Genomic DNA, 12,773 nt, shown 5'->3' with positions numbered 1-12,773 from the left:
GGGGGAAGCCCGTAGGTATAAACTGTTCCACTTGAGCGATCTCAGACAGCACTTGATAAAAATAACAGGTCATGTTATTGAAATATTAGGCAACAATGATGCTGATATCTGGCGTCTCGACCAAGGAAAGGGAGGACGGTGAGTTCTCTTAGCTTCCTGCTGGCATGTTAAGAAGAAGACATAGTACCAGTTTTTGCCAGGATTAAGCATCACATCAACTCAAGAGCAGTGAACAAGATAAAATGTAGGGCAGGCATGGATGGCACTTGTGTGAGAGAGAATTTGAATATATAGATGTGGTAGCCAGGCAGCGTTTACACCTTTTCTCCCACACATGACAGCCTCCTTAGCAGCAGATGATTGGGATTTGATAGACAGTTTCTCTTTCTCTCTTGCGGAGTGTGCCAAGAAGAATGCTAACATGTAAAGTTTGGCCACCTGAGTAAGAAAGTACAACAGATGGAGGACACTTGTATTGTTATTAAAAAAGTGGCAAGAAGTTTTATGACACAATTTTGAAAGCATTCACAACTCCTAGAAATGTGCCCAGTTTAGCTTTTATCAGTGCAGTGGAGCAAGTAGCCAACACACTCCCATCAAGTGTGGCACAAGAAATTCACCGTGAGGCTTGCAGGGTGCTCACCAAGACAAAGCCTCCAAAATCAAATATCTCAAGCACTGAGGGGCTCGCATTCAAGATGCTCTATGAAGACAAGCATTGTAGTGTTGCCAGTAGACAAAGGGAACTCCACTACTGTTTTTCAGCAGGCTGATTATGATGAGAAAGTGCAGCAACTTCTGGAAGACCCTGCATACAGACTTTCGGAATAATGACCCTATGGACAAAGTGGCCAAGAAGACCAGAGCTCTCTTGAAGGAAATCGGAATGCCAAACAGCTACAATTGAGAGTACCACTTCCAAATATATGATACGGGCTGCCAAACGTACACAAAGAGGGCAAGTCTACCCTGCCCAGTTGTCAGCAACAATGGCACAACAAGGTACGCATCTGCCAAGTACTTCAAGAAACTGCCCTTCTCATACATGGGGAAGCGTGTTCACCACATCTGAAACTCGTAGTACTTCTTGCAAACATCTCAAGCAACTACATATCGCAGAAACTGATATAACCGTAAGTTTTGATGTGGTACTCCTGTTCAGTATGATTCCATGAGTGTCAGATGCAAACAATATTAGAGGCACAATCGTCTAAGACAGGTGACTATATGAGCCATTGTCAAGTATTGTCAGGAATTCAATCATTCCATAAACTATGATGAAGCAAGGGTTTTGGCACGGACCACAGATGCTGGTGTAAAGTTATGAGAGAGCCTGTAGCTAACAGAAAATCATGTCAATGGATACCAGTTCAGCAGAGCCTGGGATCCTGTGCTGAGAATGTAATGCGGGCAGCAGCACAACTCCACAAAAAGAAGAACTGAGGTGGACATGGTGAATGAACACCAGACAGATTACCAGGTGTACCAGACCGCAGATGAAACATTGCTCGATGCTTCTAGTAGGAGTGGACCACAAAGGGAACATCCAGAACAGCACTGAACCAAAAATGGAACACCAGCATGTAGACAAGAGTACTGAACTAAGACAAAAGTCAGTGCTCAGACCAAAGAGGCAATGCCTAAGAACATTTATGGTGGGAGTGGGCTGCAGATGGAACACCTAGAACTGCACAGGACAGAAAACGGAATGCTGACAATCAGACATGCACAACAGACTGGAGGTGGAACACCTCAGGATGCTGCTAGAGGGAGCAGATGGCAGACTGAGCACCTGGAACCAACTATGGAGAAAGAGGACTGCAGGTACAAATACGGTACCTGTTCCACTCAATGAGCAGTCTCGGGTATCACTTGATGATGATATGAATTATGTTACAAAAATATCATGCGAGAACAATGCTGATATCAGGCAGAATAACCTACACTTCAAAACGTCAGTAGCAATGTCATTCGTCAATCTCTGACACCCTTGTGGAACTGACAAATGGCTTATCACTGCAAAGTATGTCTGGATAATATCTGGAAACAGCAAAGCAAGTTGAATATTAATACAACATCCATGTATGCTGTGTGAATAAGACTCTGCCACAGGCAACTTTTCTTATAGTGCATGATTTAACTTGAACAGTACATGAACAGACACTGGGAACAATTCACTGTAAATACAATCAAATGTCTTTGCCCTATTGTGGCTGCAGTGCTACAAAACAATACACTGAACTCATAACTTAAATATTACATCTACATACATACTTTGCAAACCACTCTGAAGTGTAAGCATGAAATACTGACCATAGTTTTTGGATCCTCTATGTTCATTCTTCAGGGAAGAAAGAGAAACTGGTTGGGGAAGAGGGGGAGGTCAGTCAAACCACAGTGCTTGATGGACTCACAACAAACAAGTGGGTCCTTCTCAACCTAGAGTCTTACAACCCCCCCCCCCCCCCCCCCCTTCCTTCCCAACCAATTCCTCTTTTCACCCTAAAAAAGGAACATACAAAGTCTGAAGTATACTTTAGATATTTTTCTATAACAGTTTTTTAGAAGAAGCAACTGATGTGTATATTATCAATAATATCAATATGTGTCACTAATATCTGTGGTGCAGTAATGTGGTCACTGTTATTAAGTATTATAAAGTTAACTTATCAGCTTCAGTCTCTTTTCATTTTGGATCTTTGGAAAATATTGGCATAGCTCTTCATTTGTATGTGTGTATTAAGGTGCATACAGACTTGTGAACCAAGCTGCTCACAAGCCATTTGTGACGCTCACAAGAGTGCACTTTGCTTGTGAGCTGCTTGGTGTAAGCCACCCAATGTCAGTGTTTATGGTGACCAAAAAGGGATGTTTAGACCCAGTGGGATGGCTGTATTCTCAGAAGTGTCTACACACTAGTGAGCAATGTGGATCACTGAATGTACAGGGGACATTCGCTACTTACATTTTTTGCCTGAGCAGAACCTGAGTCATTTGTGGGTGTGGTACTCATAAATGTATACACACCTTTATGTATTTATTTTGTTAGGACATGTTATACATCCTTCAGGACTTCCCCAGCATGGATTTAAGGAACAAAAAGTATTTCTATCTGTTTATTTAGAGCTACGAACTTTCCTCTCTGAATGTAGGTACTTCCATCTTCCTGTTATTGTAATATTGTTCTTAACTGAACTTTCCATTTTATTGTGTTATAAAGGATAACATAATAATTTTTATAATACAAAAATTGAAGCAATGTAGTTTACCTGGCTGATGTATATGCTGTGGAAGAACACTTCAGTCTCTCCTCTGCACTGCTCAACCTTGCTTGGAGACTCTGAACTTGTTGTTCAGCACGTAATGTCTCCTGAGTATAGCTTTCCTCCACTGTCACCAAGTGTTCTCGCAGGCGATCCAACTCCTTTTGTAAAGTTATTCCTTTTTCCTTCTTTTCCTGTAACTACCAGTTTTATAATCTATTAGTCTATTTATAATTACAAGGTACATAGTTTTATGTCACAGAACTTAATAAGGACAGGTGTTTATGTATGTGTTTTAGGAGTAAGAAAATAAACTGTGTAATTTATTATCTCTGTCTTCTTGACTCCATTTCCTAAACCAAAATTTTTGTTGACTGGAATGAAAAAAAAAAATGTTTTATAGGTTATGAAGAATGCTCCATCTATCTCATAACATGAAACAATCAAGAAATAACTCTTAACAATTTTCTATTTATATCAGCAATATTTGTGGGCATGATGTTAAAAACAGTTAGACCCCTAGGGCCCAGACATCAGACATCACAAAATAGACAATCTGCCAAATTTATTCAACACCTTTTCTTAAAAACGGTATGAATATATATAAAAAACAGATTTAATTCACAGAAATTCCAGGTCACAGTAAGAAGAAAGCAGTAACAAAGGTTAACACCATGCTCTCAATCACACAGCATCAGTTTTCTGATTTGCAAGTCATTCTCCCTTCCATATTACTGAACTTACTACAGTGCTATATAACAAAGGCAGAAAAGAGGTACTTCCTTTATTACCATCTTTGACATGTTGTAGTCAAGCTGACTTAAAGGCACATCACCATAGTTAGGGAAAATAAATTCACTTTCACAGTCTTATGTTATGAACAAATAATAAACAAAGTGTTTCCTAGAGCATTTCTTGGCTTCACAGAACATTATATGTGGTAGCCAGCAAACTGCACTGTGTGTTAGAAGACTGTTTTCACAGTAGTTTTGTAGTCTTCATCATCTCATTATCACCGCGCCAAAGGCATCCAAGGGTATGCTATACAGGAATGTAGTGTAGTCTGCTCGAGGAAAGCAGCCAAGTTATTTTACTTTATTTTTTTTATTTCATAACTAGAGAATGTTTCTGCTAGTACCAAATATTAAGACATTAAATGAGGATGTACGAGTTGCTTCGTGTGCATGTATTGTTGTACTCAAATGACATACAATGTTAACAAAAGAGAGCTCCATTTGTTGAAATTGCCACTTCACCAACCATTTACAGGCATTACAGAGAGTGAGAGAGAGAGAGAGAGAGAGAGAGAGAGAGAGAGAGAGAATCAAATCATATGGCTCACTGAGATCTACCCCTTCCTAGCTCTCCACTGGCCTGAGCATAGTGTAATATTTATGGAACAAGTTGGATGACTTGGACACATGCAGAAAATAGTGTACTGAAGCTGTTTATGTCAATAACACAAACTACTCAAGTAATATTTTTGTTTCATGTTCCAACTCATTGACAATACAGATCAGCTCAGAGACCTGAGAGGAAAGTACATGAGGAGACCACAGAAACCACTATGATATGAATCATGCTTTAGTGCTGAACAGGAGTAATATACTTATTTCATCTTTTGAAAAATGGCAGCCAATGATGTAATTACTTCTGCTGGAATAACATAATAAGGACAATATTATATCGTCTGAATCTCAATTCGAAGTAAGTGTTCTCTCTTATAACTAGGACCACAGTCATTAAATACACATTAAATGAAGAGATGTTTCTGCTGAGGCTGTAACATTGTGTAATACTTTTATTTAATATTGGTAGTCTCAACTTGATGGTCAGTATCAGGCATTTGCCTATTAACACAAAATGGATGGTTTTTGTTAATACGTAAATGCTTGATAATGAAAGAGGGATTGTGATTGGTCACTAACAAATAATAGTATTACATAGAAGTATTACATAAAATTACAGCCTCAATGGAAACATATGTTCATTTAAATTGAAAGTAAAAGATGAGACTTCTAGATCAAATAATCTATATGCAGTAGTGCTAATAATCCAACCTAATATGTAACAACTGAAAATCCAGGATGGAATAATTACAATGTTATGAAAAGGATAGATTGCTACCTGTCACTTAGCGGAGATGTTGAGTCGCAGATAGGCACAACAAAAAGACTGCTAAACAAATAAGCTTTCGACTGTGAGCAACAGTGCATGATGGGAGAAGCAGTCTGAGTGGTGGGGGTAAGGAGGAGGCTAAGGGCTGGGGCAGGTACAGGGAGGAATAGCAGGGTAGGAGTGGGGTATGGTAAAGTATGTTGTAAATTACTGCTTGTGGGAGTATAGAAAGACAAGATGGGGAGAGGACAGGGCAGCTGGGTGCAGTCAGGAGGTTAGGCAGAGGGCAGCGGTGGGGGAGTGGAAAAGGAAAGAAGTAAAAAGACTATGGATGCATTAGTGTAGGCTGTGTAGATCTGGAGTGGGAATTGGGAAGCAGATGGATAGGTGAAGGACAGTGACTGACAAAGGTTCGGACCAGGAGGATTATGGAAACATAGGATATATGGCAGAAGTACAAGCAAAGCTGTAACCACTGTGTTCATTCTACATCGGCATGACAACCAACAAACTGTATGTATGCATGAATGGCCACAGACAAACTGTAGTCAAGAAACAGCTTCACCACCCTCTTGCTGAACACACTGTCCAACACAACGTCCTTAACTTCAAGACCGCTTCACAACCTGTGCCATCTAGATCCTTCCTACCAACAACAACTTTTCTGAATTGTGCAGGAGGCAACTATATCTGCAATATATCCTATGTTCCCATAACCCTCCTGACCCTAACCTTCATCAGTCAACGTCCTTCACCCACTTATCATATCCTCCCCTCTTACGACTGGAGCACTACACAAGCTTATCAATGCACCCGCAGTCTTTTTACTTCTCTCCTTTCCCACTCTCCACCCTCCCTCCATCCCCCACCAACTGTCTAACCTGACTGCAACTAGCTGCTCTAACCTCTCCCCTCCTCATTCCTGTATGCTCCCACAAGCTGTACTTTATCATCCCCCAGCCAGCTGGTGTGGCCAAGCGGTTCTAGGCGGTTCAGTCTGGAACCGCACGACCGCTACAGTTGCAGGTTCGAATCCTGCCATGGGCATGGATGTGTGTGCTGTTCTTAGGTTAGTTAGGTTTAAGTAGTTCTACGTTCTAGGGGACTGATGACCTCAGATAAGTCCCATAGTGCTCAGAGCCATTTGAACCATTTTTTTACCATCCCCCACCCTGCCTGCCCCAGCCTTCTCCTTACCCCCAACATCCAGACTGCTTCTCTCAACATGCACCGTTGCTCGCAGTCTGATCTTGGCAGCCTGAGACTGTTATCATGCATGTGAGAGTTGTGTTTGCATGAATGTGTATGTGTGTATGTTGTATAATTCAGAAGAGGGCTGTTTGGCTGAAAGCTTACTTTTTTAGTAGTCTTTTTGTTGTGCCTATCTGCGACTCAATATCTTACTATATGGTGAGTAACAGTCTGTCCTTTTCATAATATTGTCAACCTAGTATCATTGACATATGGTTGGCAGTACCACGCAACTACCTGAGAAGCTCCATTTCCTTCCTATCCAAATGTGGGACAATAATGAACCAAAATATTGATATTAGGAAAAAATGCTAGTTCTGGTACCTCCTCAATGTAATTTATGCCATAATAATCACAAAGATGATATTCAGCTAATCCTGCATGCATATGTACATGATTTATCAAGAAGCTTTAAGTTTTCAAATGGCACCAGGATGATATTCATTCTTGTGCCACATCAGCATCTCTTGACAACCTTCAAGATCATATTCTTCACATGGAATACTAAAACCATAAATTTATTCAAATGTTAGAGACTTGGTTCCACCTTGGCTGTTATTATCTGCATTAAAATATTTTTATTTACTGCAGTCTGCAAATCAAGCAATATGAGTTTAAGTTGAATCACAGCCCTAATTTTTATGGTATCAATACATGGCCAGCAAGACCTACATACTAACTGAAAGTCAAACATGTCTAGAGTGAAACAGGATTGCAATCTTGGCTGGTTTTTAACAGTCAGCAATCATGATTGCATTAGCTATGGCATGCTTTTTTACCAAGAACACAAATATTCACAAAACAGGGCAGAAGTTTGTCTCAGGTGAGTTGCCTTGTAGGTGGTAGTGCGCTGAACATTAATACACGACACATACTGTGAATGTGGACAAGAAGAAATTACAAGGCATAAGTTTCAGTACCTTTTATGCTCAACATCTTGCACAGCAGATGATACCATTCATGCCACACCAAGTACCTTAGACATGTTGATCCATCGTGGACATCGGACAGCAGCTGGTCAAATATGTATCAACGAAATTTGCCAATCAGCCCTGCAATTGAGATGTGATGTTATTTTATTTTATTACATTTTTGCTATGAGTTTTGGCAATTCATTGTGCCATCTTCAGACCCCATATGAATCTCTAAAAAATGATTGATATTATCATACTGGCTCTGGATGTTGTGAATTCGTAGCTCAAGTGCTTCCTTTGAAGACTTGGGCAGGTGTGCTCATTTACAGTCAAGTCTTCAAAGGAAGTGCCTGAGCTACAAATTCATGACATCCAGAAGAATATGGCCCCAGTATTCCAATATCAAGTATTTTTGAGAGGTGTATATGGGGCTTGTAGTTGGCATAATTGCCTAAACGGGTAGCAAAAATAAAATAACATCTCAATTGCATAGTTGTTTGGCAAATGTCACACTTAACAAGTACCTTGGAGGTTGCAAGTTCTTGATACATGTGATATGAAGATACAAGTTCAGCATATTTGTATTTTCCCTTTCTAAGTCATCTACCCCCCCCCATGAACCATGGACCTTGCCGTTGGTGGGGAGGCTTACGTGCCTCAGCGATACAGATAGCCGTACCGTAGGTGCAACCACAACGGGGGGGGGTATCTGTTGAGAGGCCAGACAAACGTGTGGTTCCTGAAGAGGGGCAGCAGCCTTTTCAGTAGTTGCAAGGGCAACAGTCTGGATGATTGACTGATCTGGCCTTGTAACAATAACCAAAACGGCCTTGCTGTGCTGGTACTGCGAACGGCTGAAAGCAAGGGGAAACTACAGCCGTAATTTTTCCCGAGGGCATGCAGCTTTACTGTATGATTACATGATGATGGCGTCCTCTTGGGTAAAATATTCCGGAGGTAAAATAGTCCCCCATTCGGATCTCCGGGCGGGGACTACTCAAGAGGATGTCGTTATCAGGAGAAAGAAAACTGGCGTTCTACGGATCGGAGCGTGGAATGTCAGATCCCTTAATCGGGCAGGTAGGTTAGAAAATTTAAAAAGGGAAATGGATAGGTTGAAGTTAGATATAGTGGGAATTGGTGAAGTTCGGTGGCAGGAGGAACAAGACTTCTGGTCAGGTGACTACAGGGTTATAAACACAAAATCAAATAGGGGTAATGCAGGAGTAGGTTTAATAATGAATAGGAAAATAGGAATTCGCGTAAGCTACTACAAACAGCATAGTGAACGCATTATTGTGGCCAAGATAGATACGAAGCCCACGCCTACTACAGTAGTACAAGTTTATATGCCAACTAGCTCTGCAGATGACGAAGAAATTGAAGAAACGTATGATGAAATAAAAGAAATTATTCAGATTGTGAAGGGAGACGAAAATTTAATAGTCATGGGTGACTGGAATTCGAGTGTAGGAAAAGGGAGAGAAGGAAACATAGTAGGTGAATATGGATTGGGGGACAGAAATGAAAGAGGAAGCCGCCTGGTCGAATTTTGCACAGAGCACAACATAATCATAACTAACACTTGGTTTAAGAATCATGAAAGAAGGTTGTATACATGGAAGAAGCCTGGAGATACTAAAAGGTATCAGATAGATTATATAATGGTAAGACAGAGATTTAGGAACCAGGTTTTAAATTGTAAGACATTTCCAGGGGCAGATGTGGACTCTGACCACAATCTATTGGTTATGACCTGTAGATTAAAACTGAAGAAACTGCAAAATGGTGGGAATTTAAGGAGATGGGACCTGGATAAACTAAAAGAACCAGAGGTTGTACAGAGATTCAGGCAGAGCATAAGGGAGCAATTGACAGGAATGGGGGAAATAAATACAGTAGAAGAAAAATGGATAGCTTTGAGGGATGAAGTAGTGAAGGCAGCAGAGGATCAAGTAGGTAAAAAGACGAGGGCTAGTAGAAATCCTTGGGTAACAGGAGAAATATTGAATTTAATTGATGAAAGGAGAAAATATAAAAATGCAGTAAGTGAAACAGGCAAAAAGGAATACAAACGTCTCAAAAATGAGATCGACAGGAAGTGCAAAATGGCTAAGCAGGGATGGCTAGAGGACAAATGTAAGGATGTAGAGGCCTATCTCACTAGGGGTAAGATAGATACCGCCTACAGGAAAATTAAAGAGACCTTTGGAGATAAGAGAACGACTTGTATGAATATCAAGAGCTCAGATGGAAACCCAGTTCTAAGCAAAGAAGGGAAAGCAGAAAGGTGCAAGGAGTATATAGAGGGTCTATACAAGGGCGATGTACTTGAGGACAATATTATGGAAATGGAAGAGGATGTAGATGAAGATGAAATGGGAGATATGATACTGCGTGAAGAGTTTGACAGAGCACTGAAAGACCTGAGTCGAAACAAGGCCCCCGGAGAAGACAATATTCCATTGGAACTACTGACGGCTGTGGGAGAGCCAGTCCTGACAAAACTCTACCATCTGGTGAGCAAGATGTATGAAACAGGCGAAATACCCTCAGACTTTAAGAAGAATATAATAATTCCAATCCCAAAGAAAGCAGGTGTTGACAGATGTGAAAATTACCGAACTATCAGCTTAATAAGTCACAGCTGCAAAATACTAACACGAATTCTTTACAGACGAATGGAAAAACTAGTAGAAGCCAACCTCGGGGAAGATCAGTTTGGATTCCGTAGAAACACTGGAACACGTGAGGCAATACTGACCTTACGACTTATCTTAGAAGAAAGATTAAGGAAAGGCAAACCTACGTTTCTAGCATTTGTAGACTTAGAGAAATCTTTTGACAATGTTGACTGGAATACTCTCTTTCAAATTCTAAAGGTGGCAGGGGTAAAATACAGGGAGCGAAAGGCTATTTACAATTTGTACAGAAACCAGATGGCAGTTATAAGAGTCGAGGGACATGAAAGGGAAGCAGTAGTTGGGAAAGGAGCGAGACAGGGTTGTAGCCTCTCCCCGATGTTATTCAATCTGTATATTGAGCAAGCAGTAAAGGAAATAAAAGAAAAATTCGGAGTAGGTATTAAAATTCATGGAGAAGAAATAAAAACTTTGAGGTTCGCCGATGACATTGCAATTATGTCAGAGACAGCAAAGGACTTGGAAGAGCAGTTGAATGGAATGGACAGTGTCTTCAAAGGAGGATATAAGATGAACATCAACAAAAGCAAAACGAGGATAATGGAATGTAGTCGAATTAAGTCGGGTGATGTTGAGGGAATTAGATTAGGAAATGAGACACTTAAGGTAGTAAAGGAGTTTTGCTATTTGGGGAGCAAAATAACTGATGATGGTCGAAGTAGAGAGGATATAAAATGTAGGCTGGCAATGGCAAGGAAAGCGTTTCTGAAAAAGAGAAATTTGTTAACATCCAGTATTGATTTAAGTGTCAGGAAGTCATTTCTGAAAGTATTCGTATGGAGTGTAGCCATGTATGGAAGTGAAACATGGACGATAAATAGTTTGGACAAGAAGAGAATAGAAGCTTTCGAAATGTGGTGCTACAGAAGAATGCTGAAGATTAGATGGGTAGATCACATAACTAATGAGGAAGTATTGAATAGGATTGGGGAGAAGAGAAGTTTGTGGCACAACTTGACCAGAAGAAGGGATCGGTTGGTAGGACATGTTCTGAGGCATCAAGGGATCACCAATTTAGTATTGGAGGGCAGCATGGAGGGTAAAAATCGTAGAGGGAGACCAAGAGATGAATACACTAAGCAGATTCAGAAGGATGTAGGTTGCAGTAGGTACTGGGAGATGAAAAAGCTTGCACAGGATAGAGTAGCATGGAGAGCTGCATCAAACCAGTCTCAGGACTGAAGACCACAACAACAACAACAACAAGTCATCTACTTCTGATTTGATTGTTTGTCTGTATATGTATGTTTCTGATTCAAGAAAAAACAAAAGTAGTTCATCCATTCTTAGGTGAATTTCAATTTTTGACAATTAGGGTTACAAGACCACAAATGTAAGTTACATGTCTGTAAGGGTATTCTGGTTTTACAGAATAAAGTTTTAACATATGCCACAGATTTTGGAGGTATCCCCATCCTTATACAGTTACTTGCAGAGGTTGAAGACATTTTATATAGTTTCCCACCTTCCTTGTGACACAGTCAATAGACATAAAATTCAAATGTCTGCAGCACACTGGCATTTCACCATTGCATGAAATAATAGTAATTGAAATAAGTGCTAGTTTTATTATGTTAACAAACCGGCCAAATCCATACTCACCTATGTCTGTCAACCTGATTGAAGTTGGTTCACTGTTAGTACCATCAAGAAAAGAAGTACAGCCTAATGAATGTTAAAAACATGGCACAGTAAAGACAGACCAAGAAGCTTGGTAAACACATTACCAAAAATTAGTGAATCACAGATATTACACAGAATCATTTTAGGTCTGGGGATTCAAACTGAATACAAGTTTTCTCTGGCATGCCCTTATTTAATCCTGAAATGAAGGAGAATTGATAATTGGTTTAGATATTATTATAAGAATTAAAAATATCAGTTTAAGATCAATATTATGAAAAGTAAAGTTGCTACTCACCATATAGTGGGGATGCTAAGTCGCAGATAGTTTTGCCTATCTGAGACTCAGCATCTCCTCTATATGGTGAGTAGCATATTTGCTTTTCATAATACTGTTACATTCCATCCTGGATTTTTCATAGTTTAATTTATGATCAAACATAGTGAAACTATGATCAAACAATGGGAAATCCAGGATGGAATGTCATGTGTGTCAGTTGCATTTGCGTAAGTGTGTGTGTGTATGTGTGCGTGTGTGTGTGTGTGTGTGTGTGTGTGTGTGTGTGTGTGTGTGTATTGTCGTTGTGCCTATCTGCAACTCAGCATCTTCGCTATATGGTGAGTAACAACTCCTCATAATATAGTGAGACTCTAATGTATTTACTCATAATACTACATAAATTAAGTACCTCATTTTCTAAATATTTTGTTTTTGCTTGTTCCTCATGAAGACAGACTGTCAAGCGATGATATTCCTGTTCCATATCCTGTATTCGAGATATAAGCGTAGCTTGTTCAGGGAGTTCCACTGTGGCTTCATTTCCCACCTAAACTCAGAAATGCAGAACATCACAGTGAAATGTAGCACTAATGTTGAAACCAAACTAAAGTTTTTTGACATA

The 12,773-nt window shown here is 40.1% G+C and overlaps 1 protein-coding gene across 2 annotated transcripts in view; it reads right to left on the bottom strand.

Moving 5' to 3' along the window:
• The window catches only part of LOC126457525 (thyroid receptor-interacting protein 11-like), a 467,726-nt gene that overhangs the window by 85,755 nt on the left and 369,198 nt on the right, over positions 1 to 12,773 (bottom strand). For both annotated transcript variants that reach the window (XM_050093868.1, XM_050093869.1), the window contains exons 15-16: positions 12,561 to 12,698; positions 3,270 to 3,463 (exon numbers count right to left, since the gene is read on the bottom strand). In XM_050093868.1, the coding sequence (XP_049949825.1) occupies positions 3,270 to 3,463; positions 12,561 to 12,698 (332 nt within the window). The remainder of the gene's footprint in view (positions 1 to 3,269; positions 3,464 to 12,560; positions 12,699 to 12,773) is intronic.

This window comes from Schistocerca serialis, chromosome 2 (genome assembly GCF_023864345.2).
Source record: "Schistocerca serialis cubense isolate TAMUIC-IGC-003099 chromosome 2, iqSchSeri2.2, whole genome shotgun sequence".
NCBI classification, from domain to species: Eukaryota; Metazoa; Arthropoda; class Insecta; order Orthoptera; family Acrididae; genus Schistocerca; species Schistocerca serialis.
This window is presented reverse-complemented; position numbering and strand designations above follow the sequence as displayed.